Source organism: Solanum stenotomum, chromosome 11 (genome assembly GCF_019186545.1).
Source record: "Solanum stenotomum isolate F172 chromosome 11, ASM1918654v1, whole genome shotgun sequence".
NCBI classification, from domain to species: Eukaryota; Viridiplantae; Streptophyta; class Magnoliopsida; order Solanales; family Solanaceae; genus Solanum; species Solanum stenotomum.
The window spans coordinates 45,198,233-45,225,385 of NC_064292.1; the positions used below are offsets into that span (position 1 = coordinate 45,198,233).

General features: G+C 35.2%; 5 protein-coding genes across 6 annotated transcripts; 1 reads left to right on the top strand and 4 right to left on the bottom strand.

Annotated features, from left to right (window-relative positions):
* The first annotated feature begins 251 nt into the window (after positions 1-251).
* LOC125845075 (AP-1 complex subunit sigma-1) lies at positions 252-6,808 on the top strand. Of its 2 annotated transcripts, XM_049524496.1 has the most exons (7): positions 252-412; positions 1,918-2,004; positions 3,365-3,456; positions 3,617-3,725; positions 3,808-3,843; positions 6,357-6,443; positions 6,535-6,736. In XM_049524496.1, exons 1-7 carry the CDS (start codon positions 410-412, stop codon positions 6,604-6,606), a joined length of 486 nt encoding a protein of 161 aa, XP_049380453.1. In that variant the 5' UTR covers positions 252-409; the 3' UTR covers positions 6,607-6,736. The 2 variants fall into 2 exon arrangements, with proteins under 2 accessions (XP_049380453.1, XP_049380454.1); XM_049524497.1 differs by lacking the exon at positions 3,808-3,843 and having other exon boundaries at positions 6,535-6,808.
* A 709-nt stretch (positions 6,809-7,517) lies between these two features.
* Positions 7,518-9,236, bottom strand: LOC125845070 (uncharacterized). Its single transcript, XM_049524490.1, has 2 exons — positions 8,417-9,236; positions 7,518-8,048 (listed from the first exon to the last, which is right to left on the bottom strand). The coding sequence occupies exons 1-2, from the start codon at positions 9,151-9,153 to the stop codon at positions 7,535-7,537; spliced, it is 1,251 nt and encodes a 416-aa protein (XP_049380447.1). The 5' UTR covers positions 9,154-9,236; the 3' UTR covers positions 7,518-7,534.
* Positions 9,237-11,917: 2,681 nt separating this feature from the next.
* LOC125845964 (uncharacterized) lies at positions 11,918-13,530 on the bottom strand. Its single transcript, XM_049525443.1, has 2 exons — positions 12,791-13,530; positions 11,918-12,446 (listed from the first exon to the last, which is right to left on the bottom strand). The coding sequence occupies exons 1-2, from the start codon at positions 13,528-13,530 to the stop codon at positions 11,918-11,920; spliced, it is 1,269 nt and encodes a 422-aa protein (XP_049381400.1).
* A 3,806-nt stretch (positions 13,531-17,336) lies between these two features.
* On the bottom strand, positions 17,337-19,127 carry LOC125845068 (uncharacterized). The gene is made up of 2 exons (XM_049524488.1): positions 18,297-19,127; positions 17,337-17,927 (listed from the first exon to the last, which is right to left on the bottom strand). Exons 1-2 carry the CDS (start codon positions 19,034-19,036, stop codon positions 17,399-17,401), a joined length of 1,269 nt encoding a protein of 422 aa, XP_049380445.1. The 5' UTR covers positions 19,037-19,127; the 3' UTR covers positions 17,337-17,398.
* Positions 19,128-22,020: 2,893 nt separating this feature from the next.
* On the bottom strand, positions 22,021-23,657 carry LOC125845965 (uncharacterized). The gene is made up of 2 exons (XM_049525444.1): positions 22,918-23,657; positions 22,021-22,552 (listed from the first exon to the last, which is right to left on the bottom strand). Exons 1-2 carry the CDS (start codon positions 23,655-23,657, stop codon positions 22,021-22,023), a joined length of 1,272 nt encoding a protein of 423 aa, XP_049381401.1.
* Positions 23,658-27,153: the final 3,496 nt, after the last annotated feature.

Here is a 27,153-nt window from a genome sequence, read left to right on the forward strand (position 1 = left end):
GGCGAAAAGTAATTTCTTCAAACTATAAATATGTTAAGCTAATCGGACCTTTTAATAAAAATATTAAAAATAAAAATAAAAAGTACTAGAAAATCATTTATCCCCTAATATATTTCATATTACTTGATCCGATTTTAGTTAAAAGTATATTTTATTATATAATTTTTTGAAATAATTATTTATTATTAAAAATTACAAAAATAAAACATTCTGATTTTTCATATCATAAAATGAAATCCAGAAATCCAAATCTTAGAAAACACAAACTAGTAAAGAAAAAATAAAAGACTGTACAGAAAATACAGTATAGAAATAATAGGAACACAAAATCGCCCAACTCCAATTTCACCTCGCAAGAAGAAGAAGAAGAAGAAGGAGGAGGAGTTGTTTGTACCTTGGATCACCAGCCATGGTATGCTAGATCTCTTCTTTTCAACAAAACCCAAAACCCAAAACCCATTTTCTCTTTTATCTTTTTTTCAATGTTTTTCGTGTTTGATCTGGTGAATAATTGTTACAATTGATGATTGATTAAAGATATATTTGTAAAAAAATACATATGGGCATTGTTTGATTTGTTGCATTTGTTCTATACGATTTGGGATTTGAATCTGATTCTGGATCTTGCTGTGGAAATGTACACCAAATGTTTGAATATTATCTGGGTTTTTTAAAAATTGATTGTTTCTAGCTCAAATGAGGAGTTGGGGTTCTATGGATCATATTTAATTTCTCTAAAGGGGTCTCAAAGATTTGGTGTATATTTCCTTTTAGAATGGTTGATAGTAGACGAGGGGTTGGATTTTTGTGATATGTAAGAGAAATCTGGATTTGATGAAGGAATTCTTGAGCTATGATAGATTGTGTGTAATTGGATAGAGAAAGTGATGAGCTTTATGGGTATTACTTTTTTGGTTGAAGGATTGAGTTTTGAGGCTTTGAAAATGAAATGATTGAGCTAATACATGTTATTTGTATTTCTGTATATGGGTATTCGAGAATCACTTGATGTTTGAAACCTGTAGAAGTTTGGTATTAGGGAGAGGGATGTAGTGCTTAGTTGATGACGGTACCTGAAGGGAAGCTGTGAATAGTCCATATATAGAATCAAAATGCTTTAGCCTGTAGCAGTCAGAGGAACCGGGGAGAAATTTAGAGTGTGTGGGGTACTGTTTTTGATCTAGAATTTCTGTTGGTGTTGACGATGAATAGGATGAGTAGTAGAAGAGGAACCAATTCGTTGTTGCAATAGACTGAGTATGCATAAATTACTTACTTTTTCAACATTTATATTATGCACTTGAACATCATTCAATAATCAATGAATTTTGGAAAGAAAAATCAACATCTAAACTCAGAGTTATGTATACAACTTGGTGATTGACTTTGTATCTTAGCATTAGTCCACCAAATTTGTGAAACCTAACCTTCATCTGAATCCAAAGTCCAGCCATTTAGTATTGGGAAATCAACTAAGAAGATGAATTGGACATTCAACAAATAAACAGCAAAAGTTAAAAAACAAAAGATATCCCAGTAAACCAAGAAAAGGATGCATCTATCACTCTTTAACTTTAGCACGTCACTGGTCAAACTTTGCCGCGGATAAAACCATGGTATTTAAGTAGAGAAGCTTAGAAAGGCAGGCCCATTGTCCACTGAGTTTCAGATCGTGTGCCACAAGTACTTGGGGATCTTCCTATTGTAAAAAGAATTTTAAAAGACTACAAACAAAGTGGATATTGCACGCCTTTGTGAAAATCAAAACGATGCTGGGACTAATTATTTTTGGCTGACAATCTTTTGACTTGTTTCAATAGCTCTTTTTTATAACAGCTTCACTGGATGCATATGCTATATTTTCTACTACAGTATATATCAACCACAGTATAGCTAATAGCTTTTGATTTCTTCCAGATTCATTTTGTTCTGCTCATTAGCCGACAGGGAAAGGTGAGGCTAACCAAGTGGTATTCACCATATACACAAAAAGAGAGAACCAAGGTATTTCTTCTGCCCTTCTTGAGATAGAATGTGATGAATATCATAGGGTGTTTGTTTTTTGAAGTGGTCTTACGGTGTTTGTTTGATTTATTCAACAAAACTGTTTGTATGTGTTACTCAGTCTAGTGATTTTTATTGAGATCTTAAACACGATGTATTTATCGATATTATTTAGGGATAACAATGTGGTGGAGACGCCCACGGCCCACCTCACATTTCTTTCACTAGTTCGGTTTTTTCCTATATGATAAGTAAATGCCTTTTCCTACGAAAATTATTGCGGTAGCTGTTTTACTTGTTATTCCTCAACAAGCTTCAGCTACTAATTAGCAGATATGAGTGGGAAATCTCATTCTCTTTGGGGTGTAAGCTTCCTTATACCCTGGATTTATCTTTAAGTTTCTTCAAGGAACTCACCGCTTCTCCTGAAGAAACTATAGGAAAAATCGGGAGCTATATACATAGAAAATACATGGTGTTGCATTATGACAGACTGGTTTGCAATATGCATAGAAATGCATGGTGTTGCATTAATTTATGACAGAGACTGGTTTGTTCTTATCAAAAGAGAGAGAGATAGAGAGAGACTTGTTGGTTATCATAATTGAGAATTGATCTTGTCAATCCTCGTGACATTAAAAGAATTTTCTTGCAAACTAGGGAAAATTAAAATATAAAAACGAGTAAAATACGAAAAGCCAAAGAAGGCTTATACCTTCCAAATAGTTCCAATATAAGATAGAATCATGTATTAAGAGAGGGTACAAAGAGCGCTTCCGGGGCCTAAGTCAAGTAGCAAAGTTGAGGGGCTTGTGACTTAGGTCACATGATTGAACCATGCGCCATGTGAACTAAGCCTGGTATTTAAATGAAGAAGGGACGAGGGGTGGGCCATTGTTTCCGAGTTGTGAAGGTTGCGGTTGCTCCCAAAGGCTGGACCCTAACGGATTTCTCAGTCATGAAAGAAAAAGAGAGGGTTTAAAGAGCCTGAAGAGATGTTCTGAAGATAGGTGTAAAAAATATGAAGTTTCATACCCGAAAAGTAAGATAAAGAAATTACATAAGGTATGGTGTAAAGCTTAATTGCTTGCTTTTAGTCTTTATTGTTTTCCAGTACTATCTGTTTTATTTTTCTTTGCTGCCTAGGTGAATGGGTCTTGCAATTTTTTCAAGCCATTAAATAGTAGAGGGATGTGAATAAATTTTCATTTTTGGCAAGATTGAGAAGTAAATAATTATTCCACTTTCTTAAATACACAGGATTTTTCATTCCTGCAAACATCTTATAGTGCTGATTATGCAAAAGTTATTTTCCTTAATTTATTAGTAACATGTTACATGTCAATGCAACTCTCTTAAGGTAATCCGTGAACTAAGTGGTATGATTCTCACTCGAGGACCAAAGCTTTGCAATTTTGTTGAGTGGAGAGGATACAAAGTCGTTTATAAAAGGTAAAGGTGATTTAATTTTATTCTCAAGTTCACGTCTTATGATTTGCTCTCAATTAGATAGAATCTATTTATCTTTTCTTTTTAGAGAAGAATCTATTTATCTTTTTTCCCTGTAAGAAAATATATGTTCCAATCTTCTTATGGGCTGTTAATTTAACAGATACGCAAGCTTGTATTTCTGTATGTGCATAGACCAAGAGGACAATGAGTTGGAGGTCCTGGAAATCATACACCATTTTGTTGAGATTCTGGACCGATACTTTGGAAGTGTAAGGCTCTCAAACTCTAAAGAAGATGGTATTACTACTTGTTCTGTTTTATATTTATGTTGTTGGCTTTCTTTCCCTTCAGGTCTGTGAGCTGGACTTAATCTTCAATTTTCACAAGGTATGTTCATTGATTTTGTTCAGGGATTTCTACAATCTATGCATCTCCACCTGTCACCTTTGCCTAAATTTTACTGTTTTTCCTTGTGGATTTTACAATAATTGAGGTGACATTTATGATCACTTCTTGGGGCTTATATAGATTCGTTACTAGAGGTTATTTATAGAGGTTAAATTTTTTTGATAAGAAATAGAGGTTAAATTTGTAAGTAGAGGGGCGGGCCCATTATCCACCGAGTTTAGAAGGCTGTGATTGGTCCAAAGGGCGGGTCACAGACGGATTTCTCGGTTATCAAAAAAAAGAAAAATAAATTGTAAGTAACTAGAAACAGCACTATTTTAAAAACATTTTCCATTGAACTTTGAGTAGACTACAATTACAGTTGCAGGTTATCATGTGACTCCTCTCTTGCTTTCCCTCTCCCTCTTATTACCCGTCTATTTTTTTGCCCTTGGTCTCTGCAACCATGCTTGATCTCAGACAGAATGAAGGGCATTCAAAACCTCAAATCATCTTATTTTCTGTGCTAAACCGACCCTCGTTTTCTTTGTTTAAACTGTGTATAGATTACCTTTTTCCCAATCTGAAAATTTGTGCTTTGCTTGTGCTGAACTTTGTGTAATACATGTAACCGTCCCCTTCATCATCATAAGTTGGGTATTAGAATTTTAGCAATGAAGATCTAAGATATTTGGAAGTTATATCTGATGAAGAAACATATTTTACAAAAGAGAAGATCCTCTGTTAAAGTTTAGCTACTAAACCATCCAGGTTTTACGCATGCTTGGGTGACAGGTCCATTTGGCAATAGTAACTCCAATTGGTGAATTTGTTATCAAGTAAATATGAAATATTCTCCAAGAATTATGTTTTAACATGCCACAAAAAGAAGAAAAAAACACTATTTAGCAATGTAAAGTTGATTTTTTAATCTTGGGTCTATGAAATCAATTGTGAATTGTGATTTATTACTTGCCTTTCTCCTAAGCAAAAGAAGTCATTATCTAAGAGTCCAAACTTATCTTGTTGGAAAAATTGAATCTAAGAAAGAACTATATGTTTTCTTCGTCTTTACTCTTACTACTCACATTTTTCCATTTAAAAAATTAGTGTGATGGGTATTATTTATTTCAGTATATTTTCTTGAGTTTCTTTAGCTGTTGGTGTATACAGAATGGAATAGTCTGTCTTAATATGTGCATATTTTAAATGTCCATGGACTGTTGGCCATTGAATTCAAAAGGGGGTTTTCATTGTGAAACTTGCCTTGTAAAAATCCCAAATTGGAAATAAGAAGAGGAATTAAGGGGCCATATAAGGAAGAGTTTAAGATTCAACTGTTGAGATGCCTTTTGGATTAGGTCCAAGAGGACAAAATGTGAGGCCCAAAAGGCTTGAGGTGGCCCACAAGGGTAGGGCTAAAGTGGACAATACCTTGGCAATTAGGCCTCACCTTGACATTGACAGGTGGTACTGAATCATCACCTCTCTTGGTAGAAATATCAGCGAGGACGTTGAGTCCCGAAAGGTGGGTTGAGTATAACAACCCTCAGACCGCTGGTGGTTGAACTCAAAAGGCTTGCTGTGTCACTTGCCTTAAGACAAGTGAATTTTGAATTCAATGTTTAGTTTCCTTTTGGGTTAAAGCTCATCGGGACAAAAAACTTGAGGTCCAAAACCCTTAAGGTGGCCTAGAGGAGCCAGGCCAAAGTTAACAATACCTTGGCAGTTAGGCATGGGCCGTGATAGATGGTATCATAGGTAGCTCGCCTAGTATGATGGTAGAAAGAACTTAGCAAGATCGATGAGTCCACAAGGGGTGGGGGGTAAGTGTAACAGCCCCCAGACTGTTAGCTGTTGAATTTGAAAGGGGTAGAAACTTGCCGTTGTCAAATCCCATATTGCAATGGGATCGTAAAGTTAGGGGCCATATAAGGGCAGGTTTGGGATTCAACTATTGAGACATCTTTATAATTGAAGTCCAAAGAGAAAATCATGACACCCAAAAGCGTTAAGGTTGCTAGATGGGTTGGGAGAAAGCAGACAATACCTTGCCAGTACCATCCGTAGTATGATGGTGGAATTGCTGAGTAACCGAGTCCTTAAAGGGGGTGGGCGTAATAGCCCATGGACTGCCGAGTTGGACTGGAGAGGGGGTTTTGCTGTGAAGTTTGCCCTAGGAAAATCCCACATCAAAATAAGGGGGGAAGGAGCCTTATAAGGGTGAGTTCAGGATTCAACTGTTGAGACATCTTCTGTCTTAAAGCACAAGGCTACAAAAACCATAAGGTGTCCTAGAGGTGTCGAGTGAACTAGTTAAACTAGCTTAATGTTACTACAAAAACCAATGAATGCTCCTCGGATTGACTTGTTTTTTTGGATAGTATATTCCGTGCTGATTGAACTTGCCTCTCAGTGACTACTTGTGATTTCATCTATCATGCATTTTCATATAAACAACTTTTGAGATTATAGCTTATATATATTTCAAAACCATGTGAATGATTTGGCAGGCATACTATATATTGGACGAACTTGTGATTGCTGGTGAGCTCCAAGAATCGAGCAAGAAAACAGTTGCACGTCTAATTGCTGCACAGGTATTCTTCAATATACAGTTGATGCATTTCACAGGTAACAATGCAATATTCTTCACTTATCTTGAAACTGGATCCTGTCAACAACTTGCAGGATTCTTTGGTTGAGGCTGCCAAAGAAGAGGCAAGTTCTCTTAGTAACATTATTGCACAGGCTACTAAATGAGAGTATGGAGGCGGCGTTCAAGCTTTTTGAGTGCATTTATGTTTTTCAGATTCTCGTTTGTTGCTGTAATCCAATCGTGTTATGACATTACTTCTTCTTTCAATGCTATTGCATCATGGTTTTTGTTTAACTTTGTAGTTAAAAATAGGAATTTCTTTGTAGTAATGAATTTTCTTCTCAACCTAAGCGTGTGTTTGCTGCAGTGATGTATGTACTCTGTTGCCTAAAAATTACTGGTAATATACATAGTACTTGTTCCCGGTGGAGCTAGCTGATAATTTATCTCGCAAAACCTAATTTTTGACTTCTTTCGTCTTTAATTACGGCTGTATGAACGTGATGAAATTGTATGAACATGATGAAATTGTATGAACATGATGAAAGCAATGAGAGACTCCAATGTGTGTATCGGACATCGGGTGAGAAAGCTACTCGTTGGAGTGGGGATGTTTGCCAAGGCTTTCGGAGGCGTTTGGAACAACATTCCTGTAAGGGCACTGAAGAAAAAGGAAGACAAAGATTAAGAACATATTTCATTTAGTTTAGCTCTTTTCATGCTTACAATAACTAGTTATCTCGACTTTTTATCAGCGACTCCAACTATAACTTTAGCTATGTTTATTGGTATGAGCAAAATAGACATGTAATTCATAAAAGAGAATATATCCCATAAATACTTTCTTCTAATCTTTCCAATCATAAAAAACTTTTAATACCCAAAAGACGAGCAATTCTGTAGAAACTAGCAAGTAAAACAGATAGGTATATTATCTTAAACATTCAAAAGCACAATTAAACACAAAGGTTAACAAGCAAATTCAAGTGTCTCCAACCTTTGACAAATTTGATAGAAACATCATTTGCCATAGGAAAGATTCACCTTACACTTTCGAGTAAAAAACAAAGCTATCTATGCACTATTAGGACATTAACCTCTTAGAGCCAAGTCTCTAGCAGTTTCATTGGTTTCTTCATAGATATGGTAAACTGCACAAGTTATACGTTTCAGCAAATCAAAAATTTCCTTCAACCTGTGCATGGTTGTTTCATTTGGCCCAAAAAGACCATTAACATAATGGACAAGTATAACATTATCGGACTCCACAATCAACTTCTGTGCATTTGGCCTTCCTTCCACACATCCGGCCAACCCAAACTTCAAGGCCTCAAGTCCAGCAATCACATTGTCTTCAATGTCAATGTCACCCCTATACCTATCAAAACACTTCCCTTTTTCATCGTGGAAGATGCCACTATATTGTCCTGGTTGATCACCTTTTATACCAATACCATAGATGTCTAGCTTAATCCAACCTGGAGGAGGAGGAACTGGGTTGCATCTTAAACGACGAGGCCCACGATGATCACCCAAAAATTCTGCAGATAGCATACTGGTCATGATATCCTTTTCCATGTATTCCAAAAATTCTTCTTCAAGATGCCTGCGACACAAGTTAAAAGTTACATCATTACGGATATATTCATTAGTACTCCCTACCCTCCAATGTTTCCTTCTCCTCTCTATCACTCTATAGCTTCCTCTAAGCAAATAATTACAAAGTACTTTGCATAATCCAACCAACAAAATCTAGATTCTCCAACTGACACTTAAATCAATCACATGTGTAAAGCCCATCTTATCACGAGGAGAAAGAAATGGAACACTCATAGGCGGACAAAAAGTAAAGGGCTAATGACTTCATGAATTATGTGCTAATTGGCAGATTCTTTGTTTCAAATTCAACATAATAACTAGAGAATTGTATTTATAATAAATGGGAAGTTCAGAATGTAGTCTCACATCTAGTACCTTTGCATGTCCAACCAATAACATCCCGGTTTGTCAATGTCAATGTGAATGTTGGGATCCACATCAAAGAAATGCCAGGCAAATCCTGAGAACAACATCTTATCGTCACTAGTTTTTATGTCAATCTCTGCTGTGAAGTGAAGAATTCTCTCTAAGCGTAGCACTGTTTCTAGCAATTGGCTAGTTCTTGGCATATCAGACAACGTACTGCGAAATGAGTTTGTCAGCAAATAAATCTGGCTAAGACAAGATGATGACCAGTTTGCTCCCAAGACGTTGCCAATAAGATAACAATGAGGATACGACATGTAGAACATTGTTGGTCTCTGAACTCTCCTCTTACAATTTTCATCAATGGTGAGAACCTTAAGATCAAGTTTCTCGAAAACTATGATATCAGCTGGAGACAGGCAGGGATCGTATATTTCTATATTGCCAATCCAATTGAAAAAATCTCGTTTTAGTAGGAGAGCTACAGCAAGCTGAAACTGTGAACTAAAACTGTATTCGATGCTTCCCAAACCATAGATTACCACCTGAACTTGTGAATGGGAGCCTAAAAGGCGAAAGAAATGTTTTTGAATTGTTTTGTTCTGTTTGAGATCCAAGTGCATTCCAGTATAGAACTCCGAGTTCTCAACATTCTTCTTCACCAGTTCAATCTCTTTAAGCATCCTTTTTGCCTCATCTTTTATGTGAAAATCAACATTTGACTCCATATCCTCACCAAAATCCATCTTTATCAGGTTCAAATTGATGTTGGCCTTTAGCAGTTTAAACACTATTTTGAAACAGCTAAAACACAGCAACACTCTCTTGTGTTCTGGCCTTAATACAAACCTGCAAGTCTAAAATTTGAAATACAAACTCATTAGCAGGCTGAAGTACTTCACAGCAAAAAAGATGTATTTCTCATTATCTGAAAGTGAAGAACTCAAAAGTACAGAACTGCCAGCAGGCTGAAAGTATCTTGTCTCCTATAAAAACATATTTCTCCTATGCACTAATGAAAATTGATGCTCTAAAGTGTCAGATCACATCTCATCCAAAAAGAAGAATATGAAGTTATTTTTCTAGAATTTCCTCTCTCCGTCTTAAGTACAATAGATTCTTTATTTACAGCAAAACAGTTGCTCTTCTGGACTTAAAATGAAGTGGCAACAAAGGAACTTCTGAACACAAAATTTTAGGGCAATGAAAACAGACAACAAAACGCTAGATCCTTCAATCAGGTTCAAACAATCACTATTTGGAACACAATTTAACAGAATCCTCACAGAACACACACAACAATTTAGTTCGTATTTCATCTGGATAACAAGTAGTTCAATTCAACTACAGCAAAATAGTTGCTCTTCTGGACTGAAAATGAAGTTGTAACAAGGAACTTTTGACCATATACAATTACAGGACGATGGAAAAACATAAGGAAATGCTAGATCCTTCATCAATCGAGTTCAAACGAACATTTGAACACAAATTATAGGACGACGGAAATGTTAGATCCTTCATCAATCGAGTTCAAACAATCACTATTACAAATGGATTCCTCACAAAACACATATTACATTTTGGTTTTACGAAAAAGTGAATATACTGACAGTGAAACGTACTCTTTCCTCAGTAACCAGTGCCTCGCGTCGCCATTGAAGAGAAGGCTTCAAAACTTCAACGAAATCAACGGAAAAAGCGATGAAACGATTTCATTTTGATTGTGTCAGAGAATACAGTTATTATGGCGCGCCCTTTGCCTATTTATAGAGTAGGCTGCCACGTGGCAAGAATTAAGCTTACGTGGTGGAGAAAGGAATAGTAGAAGGAAATGCATGTTATTCATCATGCCTACAATGATGTTTTAGATTCTTCTTTGAAGTATTTGTGTATTAATTAAGTCGGTGATGAATTCTTAACGGGATGTGTTGGAAAATAGGAGAACATGTTCGTAGTTTTGATGATTGACAAAAATAAACAATGATGAAATGTTTATTATTATTAAAAAAGGAGAAAATGTTGAAAGATAAAAAAACATATATGTAGTTTTGAATTTTGATAATTGACAAAGTAAACCTAATTGACTACTTGCTTGTATGTATTCTATCAGGTGAACCTAAATCCCCTCTAAAGGAAATAAATAGTTGAAAATAAGAACAAAGGAAATAAATAAATGGACGAATTAGAGAAGAAAATAAGGAAAGAAATAAAGAAAATAATATTGAGTCAAGTATGCGTCAACAAGCATACACAAAGAAGAAGGAAATCACAAGTTTCCTTATACGAGGCCAAAGTTCTATTCGAAGTAAAATTCAAATCTCTAGTATATACACTACATGCAAACCATTGAAAGTCGTACCTACTATATTTTCATGAAATTTCATCATCTTGAAAGCAATAGCGGTTGGAGTAAAACTATAGGACTTCGTCACAACACTGAAACTTGGTTTATTAGTTGTTTTCGAGTCTGTACTATTCAATTTTGAAGTTTGATCAGTTAAAGACTAGAGTTGAATACACTTTATCAAACGACTCATAAGTGGTTGATGGAAATTCAACATAGTGTAGGTCATGATTTTTACTTTGCTTGAGTTGAACCTGATTCGCCTAATTAACTCTGTTGCACTTCCTTCCATGGTAAAACTTAATTCACGTAACTCAAATTTGTCACACAGTAATTGATTCAGTAATGTAACATAGCATAGAAATTGAACAAGAGCTAGGCAAAAGATTATCCAAAACTTCATATAACAAGAGACTTCTAATTAGAGACACTTAACTTTTGGTTCCATTTTACCCCATCTTATATAGGGGCCTCCGGGTGAGTGAAAAAAAGAAAAGAAAATGATCATACGTTGTAAAGAGAATTCAAGGCCTTCTAATTTTCAGTGTGCTACATTTGCTCTTGGGGTCTTTTTTTTCATCTTCTTTTGTCTGAAGACTCCATTTTCACTTTGCAACTACCTGTCATTACTTCTTATAGAATATTTTGACAACAAAATTGACCAAATCCTCCCAAAAATCAAATGCCACAAACAAATTTTAAGAAATATGAACCTTCACCATAGCAAGTATGAAACAGAATAGAAACAAGCCAACACTTCAAGAAACAGGTTAAATAGGACAGAAATTAAAAGAGAAAATTGTGGATTTTCCTTGCATTTTTCAGATGGTATGGACAGTGAAACTATTAAAAGAATTTCTGTAATTTTCAAACATGTAATCCATAAAAGAGAACATAGCCCATGAATACTTTCTTTCTAGTCTTCCAAGATATCCAATCATTAAAACTTTTAATACCCAAAAGACAGAAGCAATTCTGTAGAAACTGGCAATTAAAATATAATCCCAAACATTCAAAAGCAAAATTAAAAACAAAGGTTAACAAGTAAGTTCAAGTGTCTCCAACCTTTGACAAATTAGATAAGCCATAAAATGCAAACTGAATTTGAAACCTTAGTTCAGCCTAGAAAGATTAACCTTACCCCTTTGAGTAAAAAACAAAGCTCTCTATGCACTATTGGGACATTCACCATTCAAAGCCAAGTCTCTAGCCGCTTCATTGGCTTCTTCATAGATATGGTAAACTACACAAGTTATACGTTGCAGCATGTCGAAAATTTCCTCCCACCTGTGCTTGGCTGTGTCATTTGGCTCAGGGAGACCATTAACATAGTGGACAAGTATAACATTGTCGGACTCCACAATCAACTTCGGTGCATTTAGCCTTCCTTCCACGCATCCTGCCAACCCAATCCTCAAGGCCTCTAGTCCAACAATCACATTGTCTTCAGCATCAATGTCACCCTTATACCTATCAAAACACTTACCTTTTTCATCTTGGAAGATGCCACTATATCGTCCTGGCTGATCACCCTTTCTACCAATACCATAGATGTTTAGCTTAATCCAACCTGGAGGAGGAGGTACATTGTTGCATCTTAAACGCCGAGCCCCACGATAATCAACCCAAATTTCTGCAAAATCCTCACTAGTCATATCACTTTTCATATTTTCCAAAAAATCTTTTTCAAGATGCCTGCGACACAAAAGTTGAAAGTTACATCATTAGGGATAAATGAAGTACACCATACCCTCCTATGGTTCCTTCAACTCACCTCTATCACACTATAGTTTCCTCCAAGCAAATAATTTCAAAGTACTTTGCATAATTCAACCAACAAAATCTGGATTCTCCAACTAGCACTTAAATCAATCACATGTAAAGCCCATCTTATCACGAGGAGAAAGAAATGGAACAATCATAGGTGGACAAAAAGTAAAGGGCTAATGATTTCAATTGTTTCCCAAATTAACATAATAAATAGAGAATTATATTTATACTAAATGAGAAGTTTTCTATCTAGTTTCACATCTAAGTACCTTTGCATGTCCAACCAATAGCATCCCGGTTTGTCAATGTCATTGTTAGGATCCACATCAAAGAAATGCCAGGCAAGTCCTGAGAACAAACTAGCATACGTCTGATTGTCACTAGTTTCTATGTCAACCTCTGTTGTGAAGTCAAGAATTCTCTCTAAGCGTACCACTGTTTCTAGAGCATGCCTACATTGTGGCATATTGGTCAGTGTATAGCGAAATGAGTTTGTCAGCACAAAAATCTTGTTAAGACAAGATGAAGACCAGTTTGCTCTCAAGAGGTTGCCGATAAGATAAGGATAAGGGTAAGGCATGTAGAACATTGTTGGTCTCTGAACTCTCTTCTTACAATTTTCATCAACGGTGAGAACCTTAAGACCTAGTTTCTCAAAAACTATGATATCAGCTGGAGACATGCAGGGATCATATATTTCTATATTGTCAATCCAATTGGGAAAATCTCTTTTTAGTAGGAGAGCTACAGCAAGCTGAAACTGTGATTTAAAACTGTATTCGATGCTTCCCAAACAATAGATTACCACCTGAACATGTGAATGAGACCCTAAAAGGTGAAAGACGTGTTTTTGAATTGTTTTATTCTGCTTGAGATCCAAGTGCATCCCAGCATAGAACTCAGAGTTCTCAACATTCTTCTTCACCAGTTCGATCTCTTTAAGCAGCCTTTCTGTCTCATCTTTTATGTGAAAATCAACATTTGACTTCATATCCTCACCGAAATTCATCTTTAACAGGTTCAAATTAAAGTTGGCCTCTAGCAGTTTAAACACTATTTGAAACAGCTAAAATGCAGCAACACTCTCTTGTGTTCTGGACTTAATGCAAACCTGCAAGTCTAAAATTTAAAGTACAAACTCATTAGCAGGCTGAAGTACTGTACAGCAAAAAAGATGTATTTCTCATTATGTGCAAGTGTAGAGCTCAAAAGTACAGAACTGCTAGCAGGCTGAAAGTACCTTCTCTCCTATAAAAACATATTTCTCCAAATTGTTAGGTATACTTGCTGCACATCAAATGCCACGTGTTTGAAGCCATAAAGATATTTCAAGAAACAACTCGGTTGACGTCTTCTCTATTATAAGTTGGTCAATTGAGATAAAAAAAATGCAACGAAAGCCAAGAGGAATATAAACATGCCCTCCTTTTTTAATCCATTCAGAACAGATCACGTAGAATTTACAATCATTCAAATACAAATACAAGCTCTTCAAAACTCAAGTGTGTTTCAGTCACCGACTTCGCCTGTCAGTACAAATTCTGAAAGAACTATGCGCTAATGAATATTGATACTCTAAAATGCCAAATCACACCTAATCTAAAAAGAAGAACATGGAGTTATTTTTCTAGAATTTCCTCTTTCCGTCTTAAGTATAATAGATTATTTATTTACAACTGGATAACAGGCAGTTGAACTACAGCAAAACAGTTGCTCTTCTGGACTTAAAATGAAGTGGCAACAAAGGAACTTCTGTACACAGAAAATTATAGGGTGATGAAAACACATAACAAAACGCTAGATCCTTCAATCGGGTTCAAACAATCACTATTTGGAACGCAATTTAACAGAATCCTCACAAAACACATACAACAATTTAGTTTTGCAAACTGATTGGAAGAAATAAATAAGAAACGTGAAAATACAATTGAGTCTGTATTACATTTGGATAGCAAGCAGTTGAACTACAGCTAAACAGTTGCTCTTCTGGACTTAAAATGAAATGGCAACAAAGGAACTTTTGAACACAGACAATTACAGGACGATGGAAACACATAAGGAAATGCTAGATCCTTCAGTCGAATGCAGACAAAAACTATTTCAAACACAATCCTCACAGAACACACATTATAATTTAGTTTTACAACCTGATAACAAAAATAAATAAGAAAAATGAGAGTAAAAGAGGAGTATAGAACAAAATCTGTGGCACCACTATAAAACAAAGTAACGCTTCAGATTCAGAATTAAAATGAAAGTTACTCCCATTACTGGATATATGAAACTTGCGCGGCGAAAAACACTTCTGATACATAAATTATAATAATACAGAGTATCAAAGTTGCTTTTATTTACTACTGGAATATATACTTAAATGAGTTTTTGTGATACTTACACATATCTTTTCAATTTGTCTTTTCTGGTAAAATAATGAACAACTTATATCAGAGTTGCTTCAAACAGATCATGTCATTAAAGCGAAAATTGGGATGTACAATTATAAAAGATCTCAAATAGGGAATGGCATGGTATGTTGTTTTTTGTTATTGAAAGATATATGATCCCACATGATCAGTCTGAACTCAATTTCTTCCATCTAAGTGTGTTTCAATTGCCAGTACAAATTCACAAAAAAAAACAATGCACTACTGAAAATTGAGACCCTGAACAGATCTAATCCAAAAAAGATAAAATGAATGTTAACTTTTTCAGATTTCCCCCTTTCCTGTAAAACAGAGTGTGTATGCATTTCATCTGGATAGCAAGCAGTTCAACTAGAGCAAATTAAAACAGTAATTCTAATGTTCTTCTGGACTTGAATTTATAGGACAATAAAACAATAAGAAAATGCTAAATCATTCAATCGAATTCAAATAATTCCATTAAAAATAAATATATTAAACGTAATATTTTTCTCTAGATTTTCCTCTTTCATGTAAAGTACAACAGAGTCTGTATAACAAGCATTTTAACAAAGGAACTATTGAACTCGGAAAAATTAAAGGACGATGGAAACACATAAGGAAATACCAGATCCTTCTGTGGAATTCAAACAATCACTGTATCACGAACAAAATTAACGAAATCCTCACAGAACACATACTACAATTTAGTTTTACTACCCAATGAGCAAAAATAAATAAGAAGAAAATGAAACGGACTCTGTATTTCATCTAGATAACAAGCAGTTTCAACTACAGAAAAACAGTTTCTCTTCTGGAACAACATACAATTACAGGACGATGGAAAAACATAAGGAAATGCTAGATCCTTCATCAATCGAGTTCAAACGAACATAAGGAAATGCAACAAATGAACATTTGAACACAGAAATTATATGACGACGGAAATGGTAGATCCTTCATCAATGGAGTTCAAATAATCACTATTACTAACGGATTCCTCACAAAACACATACTACTTTTTGGTTGTACGAAAAAAGTGAATATACTCACAGCAACAAAGTCGGTGAAACGTACTCTTGCCTCAGTAACCAGTGCCTGAAGTCGCCATTGAAGAGAAGGCTTCAAAACTTCAACGAAATCAATGGAAAAAGCGATGAAACGATTTTGGTTATGGCATTTTGCTTGTGTCAGAGACTACAGCTATTGTTGCGTGCCTTTGCCTATTTATAGAGTAGGCTGCCACGTGGCAAGAATTAAGCTTACGTGGTGGAGAAAAGAATAAACCAAAGGAAATGCATGTTATTCATGCAAGAAATAACTTTTAGCTATATTTATTGATCTGAGCAAGATGCGACTGTAAACCAATAAATTCGTAATAATTTTGAAGTGTTGTTATTTTTTTTAAACTTGTTACTTGATTTGAGCACACATATAACTCAAGTATAAGGGAACACTTCTATTTATAGATGTTGATGGAAGGATCTAGTGAGAGATATTTATTGCTCTCTTCAAGAATGTTGACCTTTAACCACTTAAAGCAGTTTTAGTTTTTTCTCAACACTCTTTCGCGAGATCTTTCTTCAATTCTCTACAACTCTAGAATATTCTGAATTCTTCTTTTAAAGTATTTGTATATTAATTAAGTTGGTGATGAATTCTTAACATATTCAAAGAGATGGAGCATTTGGGACCAGGGCCGGACCTACCTTGTTGCAAGTTCGTTGAAAAAATACATTGTATATACGTATATATTCAATCTGTTTTTTGAAACAAAACACTATATATAATTAATTTGACCCCACTTAAACCAACAGTAACACGTAGCCTAGTGGCAAAGTGGTTACAATTTGACTGATGCATTGTAGGTACGATTGTTGGAAAATAGGAGAACATGTTTGTAGTTTTGATGGTTGACAAAGTAAACTATAATGAATTGTTTATCATTATTAAAAAATGGAAAATTATTGAAAAATAGGAGAACATGTATGTAGTTTTGATAATTGAAAAAGTAAACCTAATTCACTAGTTATTATCTTATGTATACTTAGGTGAACTAGATCTCCTCCATAAGTGACAGAATGTAAAAAGACAACTTCTATAGATAAGGATGATTGAGATAAAAGAAATAAATAAAGAAGCAAAGAAGGGAGGAAATAAATAGTTGAAAAAAAGGAACAAAGAAGGAAATAAATAAATGGAAGAATTAGAGGAGAAAGGAAGAAAACAAATAACTTTTAATACCCAAAAGACCGAAGCAATTCTAACGGGCAATTAAAACACATAGGTATATTATCCCAAACATTCAAAAGCACAATTGAAATCAAAGGTTAACAAGTAAGTTCAATTGTCTCCAACGTAACCTTTGACAAATTTGATAAGAACATTATTTGCCATAAAATGCAGACTGAATTTGGAACCTTAGTTCAGCCTAGAAAGATTCACCTTACCCCTTTGAGTAAAAAACAAAGCTATCTATGCACTATTGGGACATTCACCATTCAGAGCCAAGTCTCTAGTAGCTTCATTGGCTTCTTCGTAGATATGGTAAACTACACAAGCTATACGCTTCAGCATGAAGAAAATTTCCCCCAACCAGCGCATGGCTGTGTCATTTGGCTCAGGGAGACCATTAACATAGTGGACAAGTATAACATTGTCGGACTCCACAATCAACTTCTGCGCATTTGGCCTTCCTTCCATGCATCCTGCCAACCCAATCCTCAAGGCCTCTAGTCCAGCAATCACATTGTCTTCAACATCAATGTCACCCCTATACATATCAAAACACTTCCCTTTTTCATCTTGGAAGATGCCACTATATCGTCCTGGCTGATCACCCTTTCTACCAATACCATAGATGTTTAGCTTAATCCAACCTGGAGGAGTAGGTATGTTGTTGCATCTTAAACGTCGAGCCCCACGATAATTACCCCAAATTTCTGCAAAGTCCTCACTATTCATATCACTTTTCATATTTTCCAAAAATTCTTCTTCAAGATGCCTGCGACACAAAAGTTGAAAGTTACATCATTAGGGATATATGAAGTACACCATACCCTACTATGGTTCCTTCAACTCACCTCTATCACACTATAGTTTCCTCCAAGCAAATAATTTCAAAGTACTTCGCATAATTCAACCAACAAAATCTGGATTTTCCAACTAGCACTTAAATCAATCACATGTGTAAAGCTCATCTTATCACAAGGAGAAAGAAATGGAACAATCATAGGCAGACAGAAAGTAAAGGGCTAATGATTTCAATTGTGTGCTAATTGGCAGCACCTTTGTTTCCCAAATCAACATAATAACTAGAGAATTATATTTATACTAAATGAGAAGTTTTGTATCTAGTTTCACATCTAAGTACCTTTGCATGTCCAACCAATAACATCCCGGTTTGTCAATGTCATTGTTAGGATCCACGTCAAAGAAATGCCAAGCAAATCCTGAGAACAAATTAGCATACGTCTGATTGTCACTAGTTTCTATGTGAACCTCTGTTGTGAAGTCAAGAATTCTCTCTAAGCGTAGCACTGTTTCTAGAACAGTCCTACATCGTGGCGTATTGGTCAGTGTGTAGCTAAATGAGTTTGTCAGCACAAAAATCTTGTTAAGACAAGATGAAGACCAGTTTGCTCCCAAGAGGTTGCCAATAAGATACCAACAAGGATTAGGCATGTAGAACATCGTTGGTCTCTGAGCTATCCTCTTACAATTTTCATCATTGGTGAGAACCTCAAGACCTAGTTTCTCGAAAAATATGATATCAGCCATAGACATGCAGGGATCGTATATTTCTATATTGCCAATCCAATTGGGAAAATCTCGTTTTAGTAGGAGAACTACAGCAAGCTGAAATTGTGAACTAAAACTGTATTCGGTGCTTCCCAAACCATAGATTACCACCTGAAATTGTGAATGGTAGCCTAAAAGGCGAAAGAAGTGTTTTTGAATTGTTTTATTCTGTTTGAGATCCAAGCACATTCCAGCATAGAGCTCAGAGTTCTCAACATTCTTCTTCACCAGTGCAATCTCTTTAAGCATCCTTTTTGCCTCATCTTTTATGTGAAAATCAACATTTGACTCCATATCCTCACCAAAATCCATCTTTATCAGGTTCAAATTGATGTTGGCCTTTAGCAGTTTAAACACTATTTTGAAACAGCTAAAACACAGCAGCACTCTCTTGTGTTCTGGACTTAATACAAACCTGCAAGTATAGAATTTAAAGTACAAATTGTTGGTGATTGTCATTAGCAGGCTGAAGTACTTCACAGCAAAAAAGATGCATTTCTCATTATGTGTAAGTGTAGAACACAGAAGTACAGAACGGCTAGCAAGCGGAAAGTAGCTTATCTCCTATCAAAACATATTTCTCCAAATTTTTAGAGTATACTTGCTGCACATCAAATGCCACGTGTTTGAAGCCACAAAGATATTTCAAGAAACAACTCGGTTGACATCTATAAGGTTGTCAACTGTGATTAAAAAAATGCAACGAGAGGTATGAGGAATATGAACATACCCTCCTTCTTTAATCTATTCAGAACCGATCACCTAGAATTTGCAATCACTCGAGTACAAATACAAGCTCTTCTAAACTCTATTCTTCCATCTAGGTGTGTTTCAGTCACCTACTTTGACTACCAGTACAAATTCACAAAGAACAATGCACTACTGAAAATTGAGTGCCAAATCACAGATCTAATAAAAAAAAAGTGAATCGTATTTTTTGTCTCTCCAGATTTCCCTCTTTCCTGTAAAACTGAGTGTGTGTCTATTTCATCTGGATAACAAGCAGTTCAACTAGAGCACATTAAAACAGTTTTTCTTCTGAACTTAAAATTATAGGACGATAAAATAATAAGGAAATGTTAAATCCTTCAGTCGAATTCAAATACTAAATAGTATTACAAATGCAATTTAACGGAATCCATAAAAAATAAATATATGAAACGTCTTATTTTCTCCAGATTTTCCTCTTTCATGTAAAGTACAACAGAGTCTCTACATATTTCATCTGGATAACAAGCAGTTCAACAAAGGAACTATTGAACACAGAAAAATTAAGGACGATGGAAACACATAAGGAAATACTTGATCCTTCAGCGGAATTCAAACACTCACTATCACGAACGAAATTTAACGAAATCCTCACAGAACACCTACTGCAATATAAAATGAAACGGACTCTGTATTTCTTGTGGATAACAAGCAGTTCAACTTGAGCAAAACAATTGCTCTTCTGGAACAGAAACACAGAAATTATAGGACGACGGAAATGCTAAATCCTTCAATCGAATTCAAACAATAAACAATCAGTGTTACAAACAGAATACATACAACAATTTAGTTAGGATAAAGTAAACAATAAAATGAGAGTAAAAAGAGAAGATACTGACAGCAACAAAGTCAGTGAAAATCTGGAAATGGTAGATCCTTCCATCGAGTTCAAACAATTAAATCGCAATCCTCAGAAAACACATTCTACATTTTGATTTTTTGAAAATTGAGAGTAAAAGAGAAGATGCTGACTGCAACAAAGTCGGTGAAAATGGTAGATCCTTCAATCGAGTTGAAACAATTACTATTACTAACAGAAAACACATTCGAAGATACTAAAAGAGCAAAGTCGATGAAACGTACTGTTGCCTCAGTAAACTATCGCCATTGAAGAGCTACCTTGACGATATGAATCCATGCGATGAGAAGGTCGAATTCAACTTCAACAATGGAAATCAATGGAAAAAGATATTTTCTGTGTGATGAAACGATTTTGTTGTGTGAGAGAAAACAGTTTAGAGTAATGCAGTGCTCCAAATAAGTTTGTTGCGCGCCTTTGCCTATTTGAGGAGTAGCCTGCCACGTGGAAAGAATTGGGCTTACGTGGCAGAGAAAAGAATAACTGACGCAAATGCATAATCTTTGACAAATTTTTTTTTTAAAAAAATAAATATTCACACACTAATTATATAGTATCACATATATTGACATGGGGATATGGCACTTTCAGATAAGTACTCCCCGAAAATTTACGCATGAAATCTTCAATTTTTTTAAATGAAATTTATATATTTAAAAATTACATAAAAGGTATTATAGGTCACAATAATTAATAATTCAAAATATTTAAAAAATCTATGAAAAATTTACTATCAAAGTTAGACTTGTTTGAATTTCGAAATCAGAAAAGTGGCACATAAAATGAGACGGAGGGAGTACTATTTTAAAAGACATATTAAATGATCTTGATTAAAGAAAATTAACTTGTTTGATGTGTCACATGACTTAATAATAAAATGAGTGTTCGTGATAATTTCACATAAATTTGACTATTAGGATATGTAGCCATTATGTAATAAGGAGGTTAGTATTGAAAAAAAAAGTGATAAATTTATCTTGATTTACTAGTTAAAAAAGAAAAAAATATTTTTAAAGTAAGTAAAATGAAACGGAAGGTGCATTGCAGGCATCTTCAAGAGATGGAGCATCTGGGATGTAACTGATCTGTAGCTGAACCATTTCAAATTTTAATTAAACTACTACTTTTTGCGACTTTTGAAAGAGCATGGGAACCCAATAGAGTACACAATTCTATATAGGCTCCCCTGCCTGAAATCTTTTAACCCAAAAATACATTCAGAAATGTAATTGCATTGTTTATTTGAAAAAAAAAAATGTGGATATAAATGATAATAGTATAAGGATGTTCCTTACATTTTTCAGATAGTTGAACAATGAAAAGTTAATCATTGTATGGACAGTGAAACTATTAAGAGAATTTCTGTAATTTTCAAACATGTAAATTGTAATCCATAAAAGAGAAGCAATTCTGATTTTAACACCCAAAACACAGAAGCAATTCTGTAGAAACTACAGTCAAAACAGATAGGCTAACAAGTAAACTCAAGTATCTCCTAAACATTCAAAAGCACAATTAAACAAAGTCTAGCAAGTAAATTCAAGTGTCTCCACAACGTTTGACAAACTTGATCAGCAACGTCATTTTCCCCTAAATGCAAATTGAATTTGAAACCTTAGTTCAACTTAGAAAGATTCACCTTACCCCCTTTTGAGTAAAAAACAAAGCTTTATGCATTACTGGGGCATTCATCACTCAGAGCCAACTCCCTAGCAGCTTCATTGGCTTCTTCGTAGATATAGTGAACTGTTGCACAAGTTATACGTTCCAGCAAGACAAAAATTTCCTTCAATTTGTCCATAGCCTTTTCATTTGGCTCAGGGCGACCATTAACATATTGGACAAGTGTAAGATCATCTGACTCCACAATCAACTTCTCTGCATTTGGCTTTCCTTCCACGCATCTGGCCAACCCAAGCCTCAAGGCCTCTAGTCCAGCAATCACATTGTCTTCAACATCAAAGTCACCCTTATACCTAACTAAACACGTTCCTTTTTCATCTTGGAAGATGCCACTATATTGTCCTGGCTGATCACCTTTTCTACCAATACCATAGATGTTTAGCTTAATCCAGCCTGGAGGAGGACGAATGTTGTTGCATCTTAAACGACGAAACCCACGAGAAATACCCCAAATTTCTGCAAATTCCTCACTGGTCATGTTGCTTTTCATATCTTCCAAAAATTCTTCTTCAAGATTCCTGCGACACAAAGTTAAAAGTTACATCATTAGGGATATATGAAGTACACCATACCCTCCTATGGTTCCTACACCTCTATCACACTATAGTTTCCTCAAAGCAAATAATTTCAAAGTACTTAGCATAATCCAACCAACAAAATCTAGAATTTCCAACTAGCATTTAAATCAATCACATGTGTAAAGCACATCTTATCACAAGGAGAAGGAACTGGAACAAACATAGACAGACTGAACTTAAAGGGCTACTGAGTTCATATGTGCTACTTGGCAGCATCTTTGTTTCCCAAAATCAATAGAACAACAATAGAGAACTGTATTCAATAATAAATGGGAAGTTCAATTTCTAGTCTCACATCTAAGTACCTTTGAATATCCAGCCAATACCATCCCGGTTTGCCAATGTCAATGTTGGTATCCACATCAAAGAAATGCCAGGCAAATCCTGAGAACAAATTAGCATACATCGGACTGTCACTAAGTTTTATGTCAATTTCTGTTGTGAAGGGAAGAATTCTCTCTAAGCGTATCACTGCTTCTAGATCAGGACCACTTCGTGGCGTATTGGTCAGTCTATCGCGGAACGAGTTTGTCAGCAAACAAATCCGGTTTAGACAAGATGAAGACCAGTTTGCTCCCAAGAGGTTGCCAATATGATAACAATAAGGATCAGGCATGTAGAACATTGTTGGTCTCTGAGCTCTCCTCTTACAATTTTCATCAATGGTGAGAACCTCAAGATCTAGTTTTTTGAAAACTATGATATCAGCTAGAGACATGTTGGGATCGTATATTACTATACTATCAATCCAATCAGAAAAATCCCGTTTTAGTAGGAGAACTATAGCAAGCTGAAACTGTGAATGGAAACTGTATTCAATGCTTCCCAAACCATAGATTACCACCTGAAGATGTGAATGGGAGCCTAAAAGGCGAAAGAAATGTTTTTGCATTGTTTCATTCTGTTTAAGATCCAAGTGCATTCCAGCATAGAACTCAGAGTTCTCAACATTCTTCATCACCAAATCAATCTCTTTAAGCAGCCTTTCTGCCTCATCTTGTATGTGAAAATCAACATTTGACTCCATATTCTCACCAAAATTCATCTTTATCAGGTTCAAATCAATTTTGGCCTCTAGCACTTTAAACACTATTTGAAACAGCTAAAATGCAGCAACACTCTCTTGTGTTCTGGACTTAGTACAAACCTGCAAGTCAAGAATTTAAAGTACAAAATCCTTAGCAGGCTGAAATACTTTACAGCGAAAAAAATGCATTTCTCATTATCTGCAACTGTAGAACTCAAAAGTACAGAACTGCTAGCAGGCTGAAAGTATCTAGTCTCCTAGAAAACATATTTCTCCAAATCTTTAGAGTATTAATTGTTGCACATCAAATGCGGTGTTCTTTGAAGCCAAAGATGTATTTCAAGAAACAACTTACTTGACATTGCTTCTCTATTATAAGTTGGTTCAATTGATATAAAAGAGTGCAGTGAAAGCTAAGCGGTATATGAGCATTCCCTCTTTCTTTAATTCATTCAGAACCAATTTATTCTTCCATCTTGGTGTGTTTCAGTCACCTACTTTGACTGCCAGGAAAAATTATTCTGAATTATGCAGTAATGAAATTGATACTCTGAAGTTTCAAATCACAATCTAATCCAAAGTGAAGAACATGAATTTAATTTTTCTAGAATTTCCTTTTTCTGTCTAAACTAATAACAACCAGTTGAACTACAGCAAAAGAGTTGCTCTTCTGGACGTAAAATGAAAGTGGCAACTAAGGAACTTCTAAACACAGAAAATTTTAGGGCGATGAAAACATATAACAAAACACTAGATCCTTCAACCGGGTTGAAACAATCACTATTTGGAACTCAATTTAACAGAATCCTCACAAAACACATACAACAATTTAGTTTTTACAAATTGATGGGAAAAAATAAATAAGAACTATTGAGTATGACCGAGTCTGTATTTCATCTAGATAACAAGAAGTTGAACTACAGATAAACAGTTGCTCTTCTGGACTTAAAATGAAGTGGCAACAAAAGTACAAACTTGGATACTATACACTTTTCTTCTCTCTAGAAACTTTTCTCTGACCTCTGTCTAAACTCAACGGAAACATTTGGGTGGGCAACGGCTAGCTAGCCACCCCACCACCGCCGGAGAATGAGCCTAACGGAGGAGTACTCCTCCCATTTCCCCGCCCTTCCACCAGCCCCGCCAGATCGGAGTAAGACGAAAACCCAATCCAAAGACAAGCACCCCCAAACTCAAACTACGAACTCACAAAACCCAAATCAGAATGTTGAGGAGAATCAGTCAGTCCAAAAGAACAAGGGACCTGAAACATTCAAACAAAATTATGCAGCAGCTATACGGAACCAAAACCACAAGAAATCGAGGATCAAACTTCCTCCTAGGGCTCATGAAATAGTGCAAGGTAAACCAGTGGTCATCTTCACAAAGGAAGAACACGACATCCTCACGGATACCTGTAGATGGACCATAATTGGCAAATTCTCTAGGACACGACCTGCAATTGACATCATAAGAGCAGAATTCAACAATATAATTCAATTGAAAGGTACGGTCAAAATTGGGGCATTTGATCTTAAACATGTTTTCATTGATGTTGAATACGAAGAGGATTATGAGAGCTTATCCTCAAGGAACTACATTCATCTTGGAGGAGATTGTATTATGCAACTCCAAAAGTGGACCCCTTTTTTTAAACCAACTAAAAGAAACTCCATTGCCCCTGTCTGGATTACTCTCCCAGGTCTCTCCTGGCANAAATATGAAAAACAAGAGTAAAAGAGGAGGAAATGACAGCAACACAGTCGGTGAAAATCTAAAACTGTAGCCTCAGTTAATGGAGCCTGGCTTCGCCATTATTGAAAAGCTACCTCTAAGCAATGACTTCCCCGGACTGTGTACATTTTTTACAATTTACTCTTTCCGTGAAAATTATGACAGAGTCTGTATATATGTCATCTGGATAACCAGCAGTTCAACTACAAGCAAATTAAAACAGTTGCTCTTCTAGATTTAAAATGAAATAGCAACAATTGAACACAGAAAAATTAAAGGATGATGAAAACACGTAAGGAAATGCTAGATCCTTCAGCAATCAGCGGAATTCAAACAATCACTATCACGAACGAAATTCTCACAGAACACACACTGTAGTTTAGTTTTACAAACTGATAAGCAAAAATAAATAAGAAAAAAATGAAAACAGAGTCTGTATAAAGCACAGTTCATCAACTACAGCAAGTCAGCAACAAAGAATCATTTGAACGCAGAAGTTAGAGGACGACGGAAATCATAGATCCTTCATCAATCGAGTTCAAACAATCAGAATTACGAACGAAATTAATCCTCAGAAAACACATAACTACTACATTTTGAAATTACGAAAAAGAGGAGATACAAACAGCAACAAAGCCGGTGAAAATCTTGCCTCAGTAAACGGTGCCTAGCGTCGCCATCGCCATTGAAGAGAAGGCTTCAAACTTCAACGAAATCAATGGAAAAAGTGTTGAAACGATTTTGGTTTATGGCATTTTACTTGTGTCAGAGAGTACAGTTAAAAAAATGCAGTGCTCCAAATACGTTTCTTGCGCGCCTTTGCTTATTTATGGAGTAGACTGCCACGTGGCAAGAATTTAGCTTACGTACAAGTTGTTCAAAAAAATATATATTTACCAGATGAAATTCAATTTCAAAAATTTATTTTAAATTAATCTAATTTTATTTTGTATGTACAAATGGGCCTTTAATTTTGGTGGTGAAAGGAAAGAGAGTTCATAACCATTTTGTTTAGAGAGTTATTAGGTAACAAACTTTTTAGAAATAATCTCCCCTTCATAAAATTCTAACTTTCGCTTGTCAAGAAAATATTCAGGATATTTTTAAGATAAAAAACTTGTTAAATTAACTAAAAGTTATGTCTTATAAGCAAAAAGTTAAAACTTAGGTACGTAGGTTGTCCATCAGACACAAGTTCTAACTTTTGCGCATAAGAAAGACGTTTCGGAATATTTCAAGATAGTGAACTTGCTCAATTGAACAAAGGTTCTACTGTAGAGACAAAATCAAGCGGACACAAAAATTCAAGATCAAACACTTTAGGGATAGTAGGTGTAATTTCCTCATTTGATATTGAGAAAAATACAATTTAATATCTTTGAATCATCTAGTTTACAAAATATATCCATAGAGATAGTGTACACTTTATACTAATCAGGGCCGGCTCTTCCCTTTGTAAAATAAGGCTTATGCCTTAGGCCCCCAAATTATTATCAAGAATAAACTATGTGTTAATTTTTTATAGAAAAAAATGATTAATTATGATAAAAAAATATATATTATTTTACCCACTTTAACATCTTTTATACTTTGTTAAAAATAAGAATTAATAGTGAAAAGTGTTGAACAAAGTGAATTACAATTTTTTTTTATTTCTTTTTAAATTTTAGTTTCAAACATTACAACAAGCATATTAAAATGGTGTATACCAAGTCATCAACTTCTTGAATCAGATTTTGTGGTTCTAACTCCTATATTTATTTAATATTTGTCAACTTAT

Bases quoted from the DNA above. Each gene is read 5' to 3' on its own strand.
- LOC125845068 (XM_049524488.1), bottom strand. From the start codon at position 19,036: ATGGATTTTGGTGAGGATATGGAGTCAAATGTTGATTTTCACATAAAA. The intron at 17,928-18,296 runs GTACTTAGATGT...TTTGTGTCGCAG, and splicing joins TATTGGTTGGACATGCAAAG to GCATCTTGAAGAAGAATTTT.
- LOC125845070 (XM_049524490.1), bottom strand. From the start codon at position 9,153: ATGGATTTTGGTGAGGATATGGAGTCAAATGTTGATTTTCACATAAAA. The intron at 8,049-8,416 runs GTACTAGATGTG...CTTGTGTCGCAG, and splicing joins TATTGGTTGGACATGCAAAG to GCATCTTGAAGAAGAATTTT.
- LOC125845075 (XM_049524496.1), top strand. The intron at 2,005-3,364 runs GTATTTCTTCTG...AACTCTCTTAAG, and splicing joins CACAAAAAGAGAGAACCAAG to GTAATCCGTGAACTAAGTGG. The intron at 3,457-3,616 runs GTAAAGGTGATT...TTAATTTAACAG, and splicing joins TACAAAGTCGTTTATAAAAG to ATACGCAAGCTTGTATTTCT.
- LOC125845964 (XM_049525443.1), bottom strand. From the start codon at position 13,530: ATGAATTTCGGTGAGGATATGAAGTCAAATGTTGATTTTCACATAAAA. The intron at 12,447-12,790 runs GTACTTAGATGT...TTTGTGTCGCAG, and splicing joins TATTGGTTGGACATGCAAAG to GCATCTTGAAAAAGATTTTT.
- LOC125845965 (XM_049525444.1), bottom strand. From the start codon at position 23,657: ATGAATTTTGGTGAGAATATGGAGTCAAATGTTGATTTTCACATACAA. The intron at 22,553-22,917 runs GTACTTAGATGT...TTTGTGTCGCAG, and splicing joins TATTGGCTGGATATTCAAAG to GAATCTTGAAGAAGAATTTT.